Consider the following 20,715-nt stretch of genomic DNA (forward strand, 5'->3'; position numbering starts at 1 on the left):
CCTCCGTTGCATTCGTTCGAGACTGTTTTTCTGTTCAGATGTAAGACCACTATGAAACACTGGGGCGCAATATTCTAATACTGGTCGTATATAGCCTGTGTAGATTAATACTAAATCCTTTAAAGGTAAATTAATTTTTTTAAGTTTCCTCAATATATAAGTTTTTCGATAACATCTTTTCATTAGCTTATCAATATACAAATTCCACTTTAGATCAGACTGGATGATCACTCCAAGAATTTTAGCACTATGCCTATTACACAACTCGGTCTGGTGGATTTTTCATGAAACTAACTTGGAGGGTAAAACACTTTGAAGGATTTAGTGACATATTATTCACAATAGACCAAGATTGCACAGAAATAAGTACTGATTGTAATTGTGAGACATCTGTAGATTTCCGATATTGTACTAACGAGAGGTCGTCGACATATTTAAAATACGGTATATAAAGTTGCTCACATAAATCGGTCACCATAATGAAAAAGAGAATTGGCCCAAGACGTGTACCATGGGGAACACCTGCATGATTGATTTCAACATTTGATAAAACACCGTTATATTTTATATTTTGTTTACGAAATTCTAAAAAACTGGCAATCCAATCTATTATCCAAGGCCTTATATCCATATGAATCATTTTTCTAATAAGAATATTGTGATCTATGCGATCAAATGCTTTACTAAAATCTGTACAAATAACAGTTGACAGAGATTTACTGTTTTCTGCATTTTTATATGGACTATGTAAAAGACCAACAATATAATGTGTAGTAGACAGACCAGGTCTATTGCCAAATTGGTGAGTGTCAATTTGTTTATCAATATCTTCTAATAACCATTTTTCTATAAAGGATTCTGCTACTTTGGAAATATGAAGTCAATGCAATTGGGCGAAGATCATTAATATGAGGAGGTTGGGATTTTGGAATCGGACATATTTCTGCAGTTTTCCATTGGGTTGGAACTTTTCCTTGTCTAAAAGATTGGTTTAGAATCTTCGTAAATGGTACACTCAATTCACATGCAAATTCCCGTATAATTCGTACTGGTATATCATTACTAACAGATGTTTTTTTTCAATTGTAATTTACGTAATTTACAATACACTTCCCAGTAACTGATTTCTGGGCTATTGCACTTTGAAGGTAAAAAACATGGTAAAGTCTCCCTATCTAAGGGAGAAAGATCAGAGGCAATAGACTCAAACAAATTACCAATTGCATTAGCAGCTTTTTTATAGCATTGAGGTTTTTGTGATTCAATACCAAGAATAGTAATTGGAATGGGGTTACATTTACCGTTTGTAAGTATTTTAAAATGTTTGTACCAAGCTGACGGATTATTCAACTTTTCTCTTTTTATACGAGAATTGTAATAATTCTTTTTAGCAACAGATATAGCTTCAGCAACTTTATTGCGTAAATGTTTCCAAAGATAATTATTTCCTTTCTTAGAATATGGGAAAACTTAAAAGAAAATTCCTAGGTCCTTGTATTAGGCTAGCCCTCCACGAGCATAATTTTCACAAGCTGAATAAATATGAAGGCAAAGAAGATCAAAATAATTAAACATATCAGAATCAACTTGCATACAGGATATCAGTTTAAAACAAAAAAACATACACATCATGTTTGAAAAGAGTGGCCGACAGTTTGAATCTCTTCCCGCTGCTCATATTCTTAGACGAAGTATTTTATTTTCAGTCGCCTCGATCTCTTGGCCCAGGCGTAGTGAATGGGTACTGGTGTAATGGAGTAATATATACTCTGACATGCACTCAGGGGCGTCGCTAGACCTTTTTCAGAAGGGGGGGGGGGGGTGTAGAGGCCAACAATTACCGACAAAACTAGCCACCTATTACCGACAAAATTAAATGTCCAATATCTATAAATTCAACCCTATAAACCTGGGGCCGAAGGCTAAATTGTTTTTCCTATGGACTATCTATAGTACTTGCACATGCGCAAAATGGTCATTTTCCTCGACGACATAAATATACGAATTATTTCTTCAATATAGTCAGCATCATAGCTACATGTATATATTTTAATGCAGGCGCGGAGCTAGGATCTTATTTTAGGGAGGGGAGGTAGTGGGCAAGAGAATCACTTAAAAGCACGCTCATTAGGGGGATGTGGGTGATGGGCCTCCCGCCCGAAGCGCGGAAGCTTAGACGTTTCCTTAAATTATTATGAAAAGAAGACGATTAATTGTACCGTTTTCGACTGTTAATCCTTGGCTGAATTAAGTTTCCTCCCCCCCCCCCCCCTCCCGCGCGGAGCGCGAAAGCTATGACGTTTCATTAAATTATTACTAAAAAAAGACGATTTGCTGTACCGTTCTCGACTGTTTATCCTTGTCTGAATTCAGTTCCCCCCCCTCCCGCGCAAAGCGAGGAAGCTTTGACGTTTCATTAAATTATGAGAAAAAGCAGACGATTCGGTGTACTGTTCTTGACTCTTAATCCTTATCTATATGGAGCTTCCCCCTCCCGCGCGAAGCGCGGAAGTTTTATTAAGTTTCATTAAATTATTAGAGAAAGAAGACGATTCGTCGTACCGTTTTCGACTCTTAAAGAGAAGGTTGAGTTCTGAGAAGAGGTGAACAATAATTTGTGAGCGTTATCATTCTTATTATGCAAGTAAGGAAGAACATCAGGTAAGACCTGTTCCCTGAAAAGCATGGCTCCTCAAATGCCTTCATATGTCATGTAACATCGTAAAACTCGGGGCGTAGGTTTTTTACGCCACGTGTTCGTGTAGTCTCATATACATCTTTTTGTATACAGTGTTTGTAACTTTACCAAGACTTGACCAAATTTCTTATTATTTTGATGATTCCAAAACCTTGCAATACACACAAATTCTTAAGCCCCAGTCCCATATAAAGCCGGACCAGCACGGACGAGCACGGACCACTCCGGACCATCCCGGACCATGGTCTGGGGTGATCCGGGATGGTCCGGGATGTTTTGTTCAAAAAATCGCAACCGCCGACCGTCTCCCCGGACCCAACACGGTACCACTACGGACCGCCCCGGACCGTCCGGGCATAGCCCCGGCAGCAGTACAGATCATTCCAGACCCAGCACGGAGCCGCCACGGACCGTCCCGGACCACCCCGGTGCCAACACGGTGCCAACACGGATGACACCGGACCATCCCGGTGCCAACACGAATCATCCCGGAACGCCCCGGATGGGGTCCGGGATGGTCCGGGATCATCCGTAGGGGCGCCGGGGTGATCCGGGGTCAATAACTCATCCCCGGACTGCCACGGATCAACACGGACCGCCCCGGCGCCACTACGGATGACCCCGGACCCAGCACGGTGGCTACACGGATCACCCCGGATCAAACTATTGTCCCGGACCGTCCCGGACCACCCCGGCAGTTTTTGACCGTCAAAAACATCCGGGGTCGACTCCCGGACCGCCCAGGACCATCCAGGACCATCCAGGACCATCCAGGACCACCCCGGTGCCAACACGGTGTCAACACGGACCGAATCCCGGATCACCCCGGATGGGGTCCGGGATGGTCCGGGACGGTCCGGGACGTATATGGGACTGTAGCTTTATATGCTAGATGATCAACCTTTTCTGGTCGATTCCACACCGTTTCTTTCACAATGCAATCGCATGACCAGAACTCAACTTCATCTTTAATAATAAGCCCTATTCATCTGAATTCAGTTTCCCCCTCTCGCGCGAAGCGCGAAAGCTTTGACGTTTCTTCATATTATTAGAGAAACAACACGATTCGTTGTATCGTTTGCGACTCGAAATGAGCCCTATTAAAATTTGTCTGAATTTGGTTTTCCCCTCTCGCGCGAAGCGCGGAAGCTTTGACGTTTCCTTAAATTATTAGAGCAAGAAGACGATTCGTCGTTGTACCGTTCTCGACTCGTCTAAATGAAATTTCCCCCTTCCGCGCGAAGCGCGGAATTTTTGGCATTTCATTACAATATAGAGAAAGGAAGACGATTCATCGTACCGTTTTCGACTCTTATTAAGCCCTATTCATCTGAATTCAGTTTCCCCCTCTCACACGAAGCGCGAAAGCTTTGACGTTTCCTCAAATTATTAGAGAAAGAACACGATTCGTTGTACCGTTTTCGACTCTAAATAAGTCCTATTAATTTTGTCTGAATTCAGTTTCCCCCCTCGCGCGAAGCGCGGAAGCTTTGACGTTTCCTTTTATTATTAGAGAAGGAAGACGGTTCGTTGTACCGTTCTCGACTCGTCTAAATGAAGTTTCCCCTTCCGCGCGAAACGGGGAATTTTTGGCGTTTCATCACAATATAGAGAAAGGGAGACGATTCGTCGTGCCGTTGTTGACTCTTAATCCTTGTTTGAATTAGTTTCCCCGAAAATTGTAAACCTCTGATTTCTTTAGCTGATATTATAGGAAAGTGAAACTTCGAGAAAATACAAGTATTGTAGTTGTAGTCACTCTCGAAGTCGTCACAGTGGATCAGAAGTCACAGTTCGTAGGGTGAGATGTATATTGTCGGTCGACCGACAATAATCATCTCTGCATTGATATAGTACACGAGGATCGAGCAAGAATACCGACAAAGCTGACCCGACACAGCAACATATTTACCCGTGTCTTTCTTGCTCCCTCGACGAGACGACTCCACCCAACAACCCCCTTCTCTCTTTTACTCCCACTCCTCATCTCTCAGACTCTTACCCCCCCCCCCCTCTCTCTCTCTCTCTTCTCTCTTTCATCCCCCGTTTCTATTGTTTCCATTTCACTCTTTTTTCTTCTCTTTATCTTTTCTTTCTTTTCCTTTCTTTCCTCTCCTCCCTCTTTTTCTTTTTTCTCTTTCTTTCTTCACTTTTCTTTCCTTTCTTTTCCTTTCTTTCTTTCTTCACTTTTCTTTCCTTTTTTTCCTCTCTTTTTTCTCTCTCTTTTTTCCCCTCTTTTTTTCCCCTCTCTTTTTTTCCCTCCCCCTTTTCTCTTTTTCCCGACGGCAGCGCAATTTTACCGACAATATCCTGATAGGTGGAGGGGTGTCGCACCCCCCCTTACACACCCCCTCCCCCCCCCCCCTGCACTGTAAGTTGATACCGGCACCCGTATGAAACTGAAAAAATCGTATTGCATTTAAGGACACACACACCACACACACTTCGTTTCATTCGAGAAATTCGCTTTACAAAATGGGCAATGTTCTTTCCTTATCATTATTATTATCATTATCAAACCCTCATCTGTTTCTGTCTTCAAAGTTTTGTTGAAGATGCACTTGTTTTCAGAATTGAAATGTTTATTCATTATCGTTTGTCTGTATAGTAGCACTTTTAGGAGTTTTGATTTATTACAGAGCAGTAGAGTGGCTGTGCTATATAAATTAATCTAATTATTATCATCATTATCAAATATAAGTAAAACAGTACATACGTGGGCCTTCCAGTGTAGTTCCCCATCCAGCGACGAGGCAGCGACGATAGTCCTTGAGTTCATTCGAGGATTCCGACAGACACGCGGGTGTAACGTAGTCACTGAATGTCACCGGTTCAGCAAGTCGTATCAGAGCGATGTCGTTGATGAGCGTAGAGATGTAGTACTCGGGATGGACAAAAATATCAGCCACCTCAACCGCTACCTCGTTGTCGGAGTCATCCGTCAAATGTGCGTTCCCAAAAACTACACGATCGACGTAGTAATCACTATAAGTGATAGTGGATGTAAAATCAGTGATTTTTACAAGGGCGAAATTTAATCATGTATATCAAAAGGACATCTCAATGGAGCTGCATTTATTTGAGCATGATATATATTAAATATTAACTGTAGTTTCATACATGAACATCAAGATTTCATTATATATTCCAAACGTTGTATTTGCTATGTCTCTCAGGGGTTTCATGAATTAACTAGCTCCTAATACATCGGACGTTATACGGTCTTGTAAATGTAAGTCTCTAAATTAAACATAATTCTGTTACGACATTGAAATGAAAACCCGAAATCTGACAGTTATCCCCTCGCCGACGAAGTCGGAGGGGATATAGTAACGCTGCTGTCCGTCCTTCCATCCTTCCGTAACAAATCTGGTTTCCGATCGATAACATTAGTAATTTTTGACGTATTTTAATGAAATTTGATATGAAGGTACATAATATTAAAACATAGCCTAAGAGTTCGATTACGGAGTATGTAAGTCAAAGGTCATAGCTCATTGAATATGCGAATCTTGTTTCCTTTCGATAACTTTGGTGATGGCCCGGTCACACACATAGACAACGCACGGCCGGTGCATTGAAAATCGGAAAACAAGTTGTGAGCCCGACTTTTGTCACGATTTGGGAGAAGCTAGCAAGCTGACACCGAATGCGTAGCGTTTTGCTAGCGCACTGCGCGTATACAGGGCATGTGCTCCGCGTATTTCACGAAGTGACGGTAGTGAATGATAATCCCATACAATTTGCGTGCGGATTTTCCTCACTACCGTCACTTTGTGAAAACAGGAACGGTATGTCTGGCGTTGGTCTAGCGCGCTCCGTGCATGTCTGGCGTCTTTTGGCGTGTACATTCATGCATCGAGCTCCGCGCACACTTTTGAGCATGCTCAAAAATTCCCGACGCACACAGCAAATGACGACGAATGCATAGCGTTGGTCCAGCGTTGGTCCAGCGCGCTCGACGAACGAGTAACGAATGATGACATAAAACTAGCGAACGACAACGCACTGGCCAAAATTTCTAATTTCCAATGCGCTGGCCGTGCGTCCCCCAAGCGTCCCGTATGTGTGACCGGCCCTAATGTTTGACGGATTTTATCAAATTTGACGTGAATGTTCATGGTACCAAAACACAGCCGAAGAGTTCGATTTCGCAGTATGTAAGTCAAAGGTCATAGCTCATCAAATATGCGAATCAGGTTTCTGTTCGATAACTTTAGTAATGTTTGACGGATTTTAATCAAATTCGATATTCAATTAAATTCAATTTATTTATTCTTCTTCTTTCAATTTTTCATATTAACAATGATGGTACATTTTTACATATCCACATATTAATATACATATACATTTAGATCAATTTGCACAATGCAATACATTTATATTTTAAAAAAACATGAAATTGAAAGGGAAGGAAGGCCGACTAAAAAGCAGAGCTAGGCCTATATGACGGTAGGTGGTATCACAATACGGACTAAGATCGTTTTGGGAGTATGTAGGTCAAAGGTTATAATACTTTAAATATGCGAAAATACCTAATTATGTATGCGAAAATGTGGTTAACATCCTTGCCTAGTAATATAATAGTATAGTCTAATGGCGGTAACTTGTTCTGACGTATTAGGCCATTTATACCCTGCGAGGGAATATGCTACGCTTTAGCGTTGACTTGTTACATTTATTTCATACATACATACAATTGATTCTCATATAGCGCAAAGTTCAATAAAATATTGCTTAATGCCTTTTACATATTGTAATCGGATATATCCATTTAAAAGAACGGATATATAATTGGTTGTACAGATATTGACTACTAGCGATACTTTATATATATATATATATATATATATATATATATATATTCATGAATATGATTATTTAGACGAAAACTCAGTGCATAATTTGTTTAGTTATAGTACATGCAATCTAGAGGTAAACACGTTCGCTACCATATAAATTGGTCTAAGTAAATATCCCTGTGAAGGTAAGGTGTCAATTTGCTTTCATTTCCAAAGAGCATACGAGTCTGATTAGTGGCATCATACTTACACGCAGTGAGCTGCGGTAAGAACCCATTGAGAGTTGATCAGGGTAGACCCACACCAATGTCCTCCAAATCCAAAATCCAATCCTTCGAGGCGGAGTGAACCAATCCAAGGGAATTCCACGGGGCGTGCGTTGATACCACCAACAACCCTGGATTGGTCGGGGGCGTATGCAGGGCGTGTCCCGCATATGTTGGTATCCAAAAGATCTGGGGGAGGGATAAAGTCGCAAGTCAGTGGCACGACGGGAAGGGAAAGGTCATCCACCCAATTTGAAGAGCACCCCTTTGCCTCCCCCCCCCCCCCCAAAGCAAATGAAACAAAACAAAGCATAAATCGAAAATAAAATGAAAAGAGGAGGGAAAAGGATGCCCGAAGAAGATGATAAACCACCTTTGAATACGCTCGAATCCACCTCCTTTTTGGATACTGATTTTCATTTTTCTCTAAAAACCCACTTGGCAGTAAGATGAGCGCCGCCATCCCCATCTCATTAGTTGCACGCCACTGCCACATGTGATGAATTCAATAGAACATGCTGACATCTTTTCTTCGGTTTTATGAACTATCATTTATAAACACTTAGTGCATCTTATTAAGTCCAAGCATATTCTTAACTCAATATCATCTACATGAATATGGCTGCATGGTCTTTACCTCCCGCAGGGCCAAAACAGCTCCCATCTTCCTCCTGTTCATCGGTAAACATGGAACAGTTGACGGGCCAAGGGCGGTCGAGGAGTTGCTCAAAGGATGCCTTGCAGGCATCAGTGACTGCTAAACAGTCGGAGTAGCACACCCGATGGGTGGGGCCGTTATGGGTGCATTCCGGATAGTATACGGTGCACATGAAAGGGAACAGGTGATCATGGCACGATGATATAGTATCTGCCTATGGTAGGTCATTAGAAAGTATAAACTTTGAGGATTTCACGTCAGGATTTTAAAAGGAGGCAATTGCAACGTAGACGTGTATGGTACATCAACAACGTCAGTATAGCCAGCAGCTCTTGCAAGTGGTAGGGTGGGGGGGGGGGGACCACGTGCCGACAAATATAACATAAATAATGTATTTTCAGACAAACAATAAATATTACATCAAAACAGATCTCCAACATATTTTCAGTCGTTACGTCTCTGAAAAATACATCCTTCTGTGTGATTATCCTTACTACCATGCAAATCCCCTCGCAAAGAATCACTTTTACAAAAAAGAATTATTGAATGCGTATAAACAAATACCAAATTCATTGGTTGATATACAGGTCAATAATCGTAGTAAGACAATGTTCTACTAAGGTTAACACTAATTAATTAATCGTTCCTGGCATTATCTATGAAAATCACCAATAATCTGGACAAACCGATCAGTAATAAAGAATCAACTCAACATTCATTTATAAAGCAATTAAAAAGACATTCCGCTGCTTTACCATGTCTTTAAAGCCTCCCGCTGCAGCGTCTGCTGTCTCTGCGTTCCGATTCGGGAAAAAAGTCAAATTGTAGGCCAGGCTCTGTCTACATATATCTAAATGAACTTGTTCGCAGTACGCTGGGTAGTAGAAAAATCGATCAATGAAGGGTCAAAAACAGCGATAACATGTCAGAGAAATCAGGAAAGCAGACAACATATATGACACATTAACAGCAACAAAAAGGGCAATCAAAATAATTCAACCGCTGAAGGTCCTGAAAGGCTTAATGTGTTTGGGGAACTGGTAAACAAAAACTCAGGGGAAAAAAACCTCTCTCTAAAGTAAAAATCCAGAAGTATAGAAACTCCCTCAATATAATCATAGAGATAGATAGGTGTGTAATACAATTGAAGGAAATGTAAATTTTATGTAACATTTATAACGATAGAAATTAATTGAGAAGCGAATGTAAACGTCAATAAAAACTTACGACAGTATTCCTCATCTGAGAAATCGAGACAGTCGTTATTTCCGTCACACCTTGCCGATTCGCTGATACACAGTCCACTCGAACATTGCATTTGACCGCTGCTGCATTCTGTCATGAAGTATTTAAAGCATCGAATTATAGATAGTCTCAATTTTAGTAAACAATACGTTATCGTGTACTTTAACTGATATATTTTGAAAAGCAATATAAGGTCTGGGCCCCGTCTTATAAAGAGTTGATATTAATCGCAACTTAGACGCGATTGATATCAATCGCAAGAATGTACATAAGAGATAGGAGACTCCAAACTTGCGATTGATGCGGATCAATCCCAACTCTTTATAAGACGGAGCCCTTATGGAATATTTTAAGTATAATTGAAATAATCACTCTGGACAATAAATCAAATATTATGAGGCACGACCTCACTTTGATACAACATGCAGTTTTCGTCAGATGTCTTAGGAATATACGTTTAAGCATAACTGGCAAACAAATTATCGTAGGCCTACCTATCTTTAACAACCTCTGTCAGCAGTAGGTAAAAATATCATATGATTGACTTTTTGTGAGTGAGGGAAGTAAAATGTTGATGCGTTAATAATCAGTGATATGGTATTATGTATCCACTTACAGCAGTGGAGAATTTTCTTTCTTTTGACTTTTTAAAATGATGATGAGCCGAATTAAATCGTCTTGCGTGCCCCGTGTGGCCCATGGGATGCTAATATGAAACATAACTAAAAAATAATAAGCAGAGTAATAGCTACATTTATATTGCACACACATTCATCCGAGAGGAAGCTCAAGGCGCCTACAAAGTAATATTATTACCCTGGCTTTAGCCCAGTTGCCCTAAGGCGTTAAAAGGATTCAAGGAATAAATTCCTACCGGGTTGCCATTTACTATATCTGGAAGGATATTAACAAAGGTAGATTAATGTCTTGCCAAAGGAAATTAGTGCCTCGGCGGGACTTGAAACGCAAACCATATAATCCACAGTCCGCTGACGTATCCACAAGACCACGACACCTCTTAAGACGCAGAGCCTATGGCTAATATGATCTTACCAGGGTTTAGTATAGCTGTGGCACGAAGACTGAAGCCAATATCACCCCTTGAGACATCCGTGGTAAACCTGACCCACATAGAGTGACCGGGTGTAGCGAGTGCACTGGAATAGTTATACCCGGTCAGTTTCTGAAGCACCCAAGAACCAGGTTCATTGGGACCAGGCCCAGAACCAATGTACAAGTAATCGTAGTCCGTCTCTAGGGCCAGGTGTAGGATCTGTATCTGGAGGATGTGACCCTCTGGAGCCGTGAGTACCCAAGTAAGGTCGAGGTTCGAGTCGTAGTAGGATGGATAGCCGGGTGAAGATATGACAGTGATTTCGTTCCATTCACTTTCTATCACAGAGATGCTGGTATCTGTGCAATGAATTCATAATAATAATAATCATAATAATAATAATTATAATAACAATGAAAATAATAAAATACTAATGACATGATAATAAAAGTGATTTTTAAAAAAAGTAGTAAAAACTTTTAACCAAGGAAGCCAAGGCATTAACGATGTTCTTCCTGAGAGCCCTGCAATTATTCTTGAAGAAACAAGTTCAGACAAGGTTGTATGACACATGCTCTTGTCCCAACTGCTCCTTGGTAATTTCATTCACTAACCGAGTTCCTTATTTTAACCCTAGAGCAATCACTGTACCTATTAAACCCTGACCCAACACCTCAACGCTTTAGGAAAGAAGCTGATACATTAAGCGTTACGTTAACCTTGGCATAACAAGTCATATGATACCATATTGAATTTCACAGTTCATATAGGGAGCCAGGCGCGTACGCAGGGGGGGGGGGGGTTGACCCCCCCCCCTTTGGGTTTTTTATTATTATTTTTTAAATAAAAAATTGTGGTAATGGGTGACCCAAAAAAAAAATGAGCTCTTACCCCCCCCCCCCCCCCCCCCCCCCCCCCCCCCCCGCTTATTCAAGCGGCTGGCTGAGTCGTTGCGAAATTTTCGGGACCAAAGAAAAATGTCCTCTTACCCCCACCTGGCTGAGTCGTTGCGGAATTTTCAAATTTTAAACTCCCCCTCCCTCGAAAAAATCCTGCGTCCGCGCCTGTAGGGAGCTAGCATAGATTTTCATTCTGTTATATTCGGTGATCAAAGCAGAGAACACCCCCGCTCCCACCCCCCCCCCCCCCCCAAAAAAAAAAAAAAAAAAAAAAAAAATCTGTCGAAATTTAGTACTATCATGCTTACATAATGCATGGAATATGCAAACGTACTTACCTAAGATAGTCTCGCAATACAATCCAGTGAAACCATTGGGGCATCGGCAAGTAAAAGTGTTTATTCCATCTCCGCAGGAGGCATTGTTTTGGCACGGATTGCTCTGACACTCATTCTCCTCTGCAGAAAAGACCGGGAGAAGAGATTGATTAAAAACACGATCACATGAGTTGATTTCAAGAATTAAGTATTTGCGTTTTAACAAACGTACTTACCTAAGATAGTCTCGCAATACAATCCAGTGAAACCATTGGGGCATCGGCAAGTAAAAGTGTTTATTCCATCTTCGCAGGAGGCATTGTTTTGGCACGGATTGCTCTGACACTCATTCTCCTCTGCAGAAAAGACCGGGAGAAGAGATTGATTAAAAACACGATCACATGAGTTGATTTCAAGAATTTAGTATTTACGTTTTAACAAGAAAGTCTTTGTTTGTTTGTTTGTTTTATTTCCGTATAAAAGACATCATGCATTCAGTAATATAATAACAAATAGAATAATGAATAACAAGATAAAATAAACGGCTGGATAGCCCATATTCAGCGGTATCATTATGATACCGCTGGTCTTCCATGGGGACCAGAAATGATACAGTAAAACAATACAATAAATAACAATATACATTAACAAACGACAAAGAAAAACGACAAAGAAAAATGGCAAAACATAAATTCTCAAGCAAAATATAGTAAGAAATTAAATATCCAGGACAGACAGTATAGAGAAAAGAAACTGGTATTTATAGAAAGAGAATTGTGTGAAGTAAACTTATAAACAACTCAAAAGTCTCTTGAATGAAGACAATGTATTACAGTTGCGTAAGGCCAATGGTAATCCGTTATACAATACTGAGCCTCTATATACAAAGGTTCTTTTACAGTAATTTGTCCTAGGTTTAGGAAGGACAAGATTAAATTGACTACGAAGTGAGTATCTAGTAACTCTAAAAGAAACATTTTCATTTATATAATTAGGAGTCCGGCCATGCAGTATTTTAAACATCATAACGTGCATGTGTTTAGTACGCCGTAGGGACAAAGTATCCCATTTTAGGATATCATGCAATTGTTGATTGGATATATATGACTGCCGATTTATCTTCAAAATGATCCTCCCCGCTCTATTCTGTAGTTTCTGTAACCGATCAAGATATTTATCAGAAGATGACGACCACACATTGTCTGCATACTCAAAATGCGGGAGAATAACAGATTGATATATAATTTTCAAATTAGTTTCATTTACATAATGTCTCAATCGACCAAGAAATCCAACCATTTTTCCAATTTTCTTACACATGTTTTCAATATGAATGTTCCATTTCAATTCTGAGTCAATAATTACCCCTAGGTATTTTGTGTTATGCATTTGGATTATATCTCTCCCTCGAACTTTCAAAACTAATTTATCTTGTTTTTTCAGCAAATTTTTTGTTGCAATTAACATACCCACGGTCTTGCTGTAGTTAATCTTCAGTTTATTCCGAGATATCCATGTATCTAATCGAGCTAGTTCCTCGTTGAGAACTGACTGTACAACAGACGGATTCTTATGGGAGTAATATAACACAGTGTCATCAGCATATAGATGTATTTTACATTTTTCAAAAGAATGAGGCATATCATTAATAAATATGACAAACAATAAAGGGCCTAGTAGAGAGCCCTGCGGCACCCCACCAGTCAATGGTAATGCATCAGAAACTACATCATTAATACAAGTCACTATCTTTCGATCAACCAAATAGCTCCTGAACCATTGAAGCGATTCACATGTGACGCCTAATAGTAAGAGCTTTTGTAACAGTATATCAGTATCCACCAAATCAAATGCTTTTTGTAGATCAACAAAGACTGACCCTGTGTATTGTCCCTGGTCCATTGCGTTTAACCAGTCGTCGGTCACCTTGACAAGCGCAGTACACGTTGAATGTTTCTTTCTGAAACCAGATTGGTGAGCAGATATAATATCGTTTACATTTAAGTGTTGAATGAGTTGTTTCTGTATCATTCTTTCAAGAAGCTTTGAGATGCATGGCAATAACGAAATGGGCCTATAATTATCTGGGTTATACTTGTCACCCTTCTTATGCAACGGTATAATTTTTGCTATTTTCCATACGTCAGGCACAACCCCATCTCTGATTGATTTATTTATCAAATATGTTATTGGTTTAATAATTTCATCAGCAGCTAACTTAAGAATAAATTGAGAAATACCATCTACTCCAACCGATTTTTTATTTGGGAATTTCCTTAATTCGTTTAATACCTCATCTTCGGTAACAAAAGAAAGTTTAAAATCTTGTTTTAGATTGGGCGATACTGGATTGTCCAGTCTAGAATTTACATCTTGCTCTGACGAATCGTCATTCAAAGTGTCAACAGCGACATTTGCAAAATGGCTATTAAATTTGTTTGCTGTTTTCAAGACATCTCCTTCAATAATAGGAATAGACGATGAAGAGCGACTGTTAGGGACTATGGATGACAACAACGTCCAAGATTTACTACGATTTTGATTTCCAGTTAAATTTTCACAGTAATATTTACGTTTAGCTTTTCTAATTTCAGCTGTAACTTTATTCTTTAATTTCTTGTAATTTTTCCACAATTCGCCATCTTGTTTTGACTTTGCTTTGTCTTTCGTTTTGTCCCTTTCATCCATAAGACTAAATATAGGTTCATCTATCCATGGCGAATGTTTCTTCCTTACTCGCTTTGTCTTTAACGGCATGTGTTTATCCACAACTTCCAACAGCAGCTCTTCCCATTTACACACAGCTTCATTCAACTCATCAATACGTTCTATAACCTTCCAATTATTATTTTGTAAGTCAGACTTAAATAGTTCATTATCAATCCCTTTTGAAAACCAACAACTAGACCTATAAAACTACCTATAGAATTTTTCAGTTTATCTTTATAGTATGACTATCTTATTCCTAGATGGGTCTTTATTATCCTCTTTTACACCAGAATTCTCGACATGCCCTGAACTCATAAATAATTTAATAGTGTACGAATTAAGCATACACATCTTACAAAAAATCGTATAGTGCTCCTGCCAAAAAATGTTGGTCTCAATTTTGAAATAGGTAATTCTGCAAATTATTTATATATATATATATATATATATATATGGGAGTGAATAAAATGGTCTAGGAACGTGAGACGTAGCTGTATTTTACGATTTTATTACGAGTTTTCGGCTTGTGATGCCTTCTTCAGTACAGCTACGTCTCACGTTCCTAGACCTTTTACTTCACGCCTACATATTCCGGACCACCCGTTGTCATGTCAGAGTTGAGAATTCTCGCACTTTTATAAATATATATATATTGATTTTGTTTGCAGTGGAAAATGTGATTATTCGCCTGTATTTCATTAAAAAGAATCAGAAACTTAAATTTTGTATGAATCATAAGTACACGTGTAATGTCCTTTAACAATGGTATTCAGGGAAAAATTATGAGAGCCCGGAATAGCATAGGTGTTGTTTTGTACTACAATCACCCACCCTGGCAAACTCATGGAAACGGTACATAGACGACATCTTTTTTTTTTTGGACAGGCTCACCCAGAACATTATCCAAACTGCAAGAAAAAATGAACAATATACACCTATCAAATTCACATTCGAATCATCTAATGACAGGACTCACTTTCTCGACGTTTCACTCCAACAATCCAATAACCAAATAGAGACAGAACTATACATCAAACCTAAGGACTCACACACATACCTCCTGCCATCCTCCTGCCACCCTAGCCACTCCCTCAAAAGCATACCACACAGCCAAACACTACGAATTCGAAGAATATGCTCAAAACCTGATCGTGAAGATCACCACCTCAAACAGCTACAACAGAACTTTGAAGACCGAAATTACCGACCAGACATGGTTAGACAACAAATAGAAAGAGCTAAAGAAAAACCCAGAGAGGAACTACTTGAATACAAATCACGCTCTGAAAAACACAAGGACATAAAGAACTTCCATTCGCAACACAACAAAAAAAATACTACCATACACAGTACACTTCAACCTTTCATCTAGATCACTAGACAATGTTCAAATCACCGGAATCGAATTAATCCACAACAAATCACGCCACACAATCCTCCACGGAGAATCTTTTTGGATATGAAAACTTAAAACCCTACACCCAGATGGGATCAATGTTGATCAATAAGTCAATTAACACACCGACATATCAGACGCACGTAAACTTTTGATCACACGATCAAAAAAACTGCCTCAACACAGATTTTCGATCTTAATTTTAATTTTATTTTAAGTCTTTGATTCTCACGTTTTATCCTTGCAATCGTTATACAATGTAGAGTCAATATACCGCAACCAATCGGACTGCGTACACACCAATGCATTTGAATGATGCCTTCTATCCTCCTCCCTTCCCCCCCCCCCCCTAGACACAGGTCATGACACCGGCTGTGTCATAGATCAGTAACATCCGTGCCAAAGGTCAGTAATCCACAATTGACCGCACATCCCTAATTACACGTTCACATATATCACATCAACTGAATAAACACACCGCCAGCCCAAAACACAAGCAAGGTAAAACACTTTGAAATTACATAATCATTTCTAAGTTTATTCCGAAAGTATTTCTCGTACTAATTTTTGCTATGTTCATGATGCTTGACTATGATTGAGTGATATTAAGTTTCTATGACGTATACATTTGTTCATACAATGCATTTGTTTTTGTATGTGTTTGCACTTCAGAACCTGAAGAAGGCCTCACAAGCCGAAAGCTCGTAATAAAATTGTAAAGTACAGCTGCGTCTCACGTTCCTAGACCATTTTCTTTTCACGCCTACATTATTTTAGATCCTCTTTCATTTGATGTAACTCATATAATGCATATTTCACGCATGAGTGATTAAAATCAATTTGAAGAGAGGGAACCAAAAAGTAATTTGGGGGACAGTATCTGAATTTCAGGGAGAAAAATCACATTCCAAGAAAGTTCAATTTCTGCCCTTTCATATGACACTTCAATCAGCAAAAATGAACAAGGAATAACAAAGTTATGTTTGTTTAAAATGATGCTTGCATTTCCATAATTTTATTAAAAGAATTCGTTTTCACTGGCTGCCTGTCGTAGCAACAAAAAGAATTGAAAAAAGACTTAACTTCGTTTCGTTGACGATCAGCCATAGACGAAACACTTCAAAAGGGGTGATAGTATCCAAAGAGTATCCCTTGAGAGCGCACAGGGAGGTTCTATTATTATGTGATACGCTATTTACAAGAACGGAAAATTAAAATTGTAAGTATAAGGGGGAGACAAACCTGTTTGACAGTAATCCCCTTTAAAGCCTTCGAGACAAAAGCACTGGAAACCGCCATCGATGTCTGAACACGTGCCTCCATTATGACAAGGGTTACTCAGGCACTCGTTGATATCTGGAAAGTAGCATTGTTCATTTAGTGAAAGTAATCGAAATATTGATATTGTTTCACCTCAACATGGCTATAATATTGTCATTAGTTTTGGGTGATTTGGTGGAGAAAAGCAACAAATTTGCAAAATACCTCGTGGATTTTATAACTTTCATGAAGTGATTAAGATCAATCGTGTTTTAGTTGTTTATCTTATTTGTTAATCAATTAACTGTCGTGCTTTTTTCGTCAGAAAACTTCCCTTTTAAAACTATTTCAACGTATTTCGAGGTTAAAAGAGTTTTCCATGTTTGTTTTTATATATTAATGAATAAGTTTATTAATGTTTTATTGTTAGAAAAAGAACTCACCTTCAGTCCTGTCTGCTGTTAGATTCACTAAGAATCCACTTCCCATAAGCGAACCGACCGCTCTTCGTTTCCTTCTACTGAAGTCCCCAGTATCCGACACAAATCTAAACCACAATTTTCGAGTGGGTGAGGTAATATCTTCAGGCAATTCACTTCCAGTCAACTCCACTAGAATTGTGGGTACTAAAGGACTCCAGCCGTAGCCCACGGTAAGCGAAGAACCGTCGGTGATGTTAAAGAAGTCGAAACGCGCCCTCACGCTGTAATCCTGAGGAGCCATTATCCGCCAAATCTCGTACACGCTGTCGCTTGCATCATGAGGAAAGTCTGGTGAGCGGAGCTGTTGGAGCGTAGATCCGTTCACCAAGATTAGAGGATTGTCATCTGTTACAACAAAAATAGGATAACACTAAATGTGGCAGAAATACAGGTATGTTTTTTCCTACAAAAAAAGACATACGAGAATATTAAGACATTTTAAGATCATCTGATCATTCTGAAGATTCTTAAATCCCTAGAATTTCACCATGACACAAAATCGAATCTTATTACCTCTCAGATCCACAGCGTTCAGTGTTGCCATGAATCCAACGTTAGTAAGTTCGTAATTACTGGAGAATTTGAGCCACATATGGCGGCCATGTGACGTCACAGTCGACCTTAACCCATAGCCCGTCAGCCTCGCAAGTTCTGTGTAACTCAGTGGCGTCAGTCCATCGCCCACAAACAAGAAGTCGAAGTTCGATTCGGTAGCGAAGTCGACGATGTCCAGCCTGACGCTGTGGTTGACAGGGGCTGATACCTTCCAGACGATGTTATCACCGATGTTGTAGTCGGAAGGGTAATTTGGAGAAGTGATGTTCACTGGGACGGCACGCTCAAGGGTGATTTCAGTAACACCCGGTGTTATTGCTGAAAGAAATATTAATATAACCAGAATACTTATGATTTTTTTGTTTAATCCGATGAATAACACCAAAACATATTTTTGAGGGTCAATATCGCTATTCATAAGGACCGCTATTCATAAGGTTCGCTATTCATAAGGTCCATTATTCATAAGGACCGCTATTCATAAGGTCCGCTTTTCATAATTGGAGAAAAGGGTCATTATTCATAAGGGTCATTGTTCACAAGGACCGCTATTCATAATCAAAGAAGAGGGTCGGTATTCATAATATTAGAAGAGGGTTGCTATTCATAATACGAAATCGGGGTCGTTATTCATAAGGGTCCTTATTCATAATATTACAAAAGGGTCGGTATACATAACACAGAAAGAGGGTCACTATTCATAATAAGAAATGAAGGTCGCTATTCATAATACGAAATGAGGGTTGCTATTCATAATGCAAAATGAGGGTCGCTATTCATAATAGGACAAGAGGGTCGCTATTCATAATAGGAGTAGATGTTCACTATTCATGATACGAAAAAGGTTCACTATGCATAATAAATATAGAGGGTCGCTATTCATAATAAGAAATGAGAAGAGAAACGATTTATTGTATCACTCTCGACTCTTAATCCTTGTCTGAATTCAGTTCCCCCCCCCCCCTCGCTTTCACCTTTCATTAAGTATTAGAGAAAGAAGACGATCCGTTGTACCATTCTCGACCCTTTTTCCTTGTCTGAATTTGGTTCCCCCTCCCCCTCCGGCGCGAAGCGCGGAAGCTTTGATGTTTCATAAAATTATTAGAATAAGAAGAGGATTTGTTGTACCATTCTCGACTATTAATCCTTGTCTGAATTCTACCCCCCCCCCTTACGCAAAGCGCGTAAGCTTTGATCTTTCATTGTTTAATGCAATTATTAGAGAAATAAGATGATTTGTTGTTCCATTCTCGACTTTTAATCCTTGTCTGAATTCAGTTTCCCCACCCCGCGCCTTACGTGGAAGCTTTGGTGTTTCATTAAATTATTAGAGGAAGAAGACGATTCGTTGTTCCATTCTCGACTCTGGCTACGCGCCTGCTTTAAAGGGAAAATGAAACAATCATTATTGTGATAGCACACAATAATGTTAGAAGAAATGAAAAAGAACAACAATTATTGCAACAACCATGGATAAATCACGGCCGGGAGCGTGGGTCGAGTGTCATATCATAGTTTTGTGTTATTGGGCGAGGGGGCGTAACGACCAAGCGAGATTTTGCAATGTTGAATGCTGACATTATGCACTCTAGGAAATCCCTAAGCCCAACATGTACGTTCTTTCCGCTTTAATTATATCTTTCTAGCTATATTTCTAAATTTCCTGGGGGACGTGTCCTCATATCGGGCCCAGGATTGCCGCCCTGTCCATGATTACTACCAACATGAGCTCAAATACAAGCTCAAGCGAGTTTATATGAGCTGAAGCCAAACGAAGGGCAAAATAAGAGTTGTGAAGCGGCCCCCTACCGTTAATTACAAAATTGACTTTGCAGGGCAGGGGCTGTTTTAACGTTTAAATTTGATTCCGTGGCTCGAAAATTACTGTCACTAAGCGCCATTTCCTTGTCTTTCCACCTTTTTTCACCCGACTCCCCACCCCCCCCCCCCCCCCACTCATTGTTATCTAGGGTAAGCGTACGCATTTCCCTCTCTTTGAAAGCACCCCTCTATCTCCGGTGTGTAAAGTCAGTATACGGGCCGGATTTTCTCTTTTCTCTTTTCTTGTCTCTTCTCCTTTCTTTTGTCTTCTCCTTTTTTCTTCTCTTCTTTTTAACCTCTGTTTTTGCGCCGCCAATAAGGGGGGGCGGCCGTTTCGGCACCGAGTATGCCTGTGGTGTCCAGTGGCGTTTCTGGCGTTTGTTCTCGTTTGGGGGGGGGGGTAAGGGGGGCGCAAAAATGTATCTTTTACCCCTCTTTATTTTCTTTCTCTTCTCTTTTTTGCTGAGGGGAGGGGGAGGCAAGGGCATTTCGATCCAAACCTTGTTGGCGGAAAAATCGCAACTGACATCCCGTTTCTTTACTTTTCTTCTTT

General features: G+C 39.8%; 1 protein-coding gene across 1 annotated transcript in view; it reads right to left on the minus strand.

The window, feature by feature from the left end:
* LOC105442295 overlaps window positions 1-20,242 on the minus strand; it is a 36,176-nt gene extending 15,934 nt beyond the window's left edge. Inside the window, exons 1-12 of the mRNA XM_030995842.1 lie at window positions 20,227-20,242; window positions 18,300-18,659; window positions 17,748-18,131; window positions 17,287-17,400; window positions 12,176-12,295; window positions 11,961-12,080; window positions 10,723-11,082; window positions 9,652-9,759; window positions 9,180-9,298; window positions 8,404-8,638; window positions 7,751-7,955; window positions 5,415-5,683 (exon numbers count right to left, since the gene is read on the minus strand). Of these exons, the coding sequence (XP_030851702.1) occupies window positions 5,415-5,683; window positions 7,751-7,955; window positions 8,404-8,638; window positions 9,180-9,298; window positions 9,652-9,759; window positions 10,723-11,082; window positions 11,961-12,080; window positions 12,176-12,295; window positions 17,287-17,400; window positions 17,748-18,131; window positions 18,300-18,659; window positions 20,227-20,242 (2,410 nt within the window). The remainder of the gene's footprint in view (window positions 1-5,414; window positions 5,684-7,750; window positions 7,956-8,403; window positions 8,639-9,179; window positions 9,299-9,651; window positions 9,760-10,722; window positions 11,083-11,960; window positions 12,081-12,175; window positions 12,296-17,286; window positions 17,401-17,747; window positions 18,132-18,299; window positions 18,660-20,226) is intronic.
* Between the last annotated feature and the right edge of the window lie 473 nt (window positions 20,243-20,715).

This window comes from Strongylocentrotus purpuratus, unplaced genomic scaffold (assembly GCF_000002235.5).
Source record: "Strongylocentrotus purpuratus isolate Spur 01 unplaced genomic scaffold, Spur_5.0 spur5_scaffold_3, whole genome shotgun sequence".
NCBI lineage: Eukaryota > Metazoa > Echinodermata > Echinoidea > Camarodonta > Strongylocentrotidae > Strongylocentrotus > Strongylocentrotus purpuratus.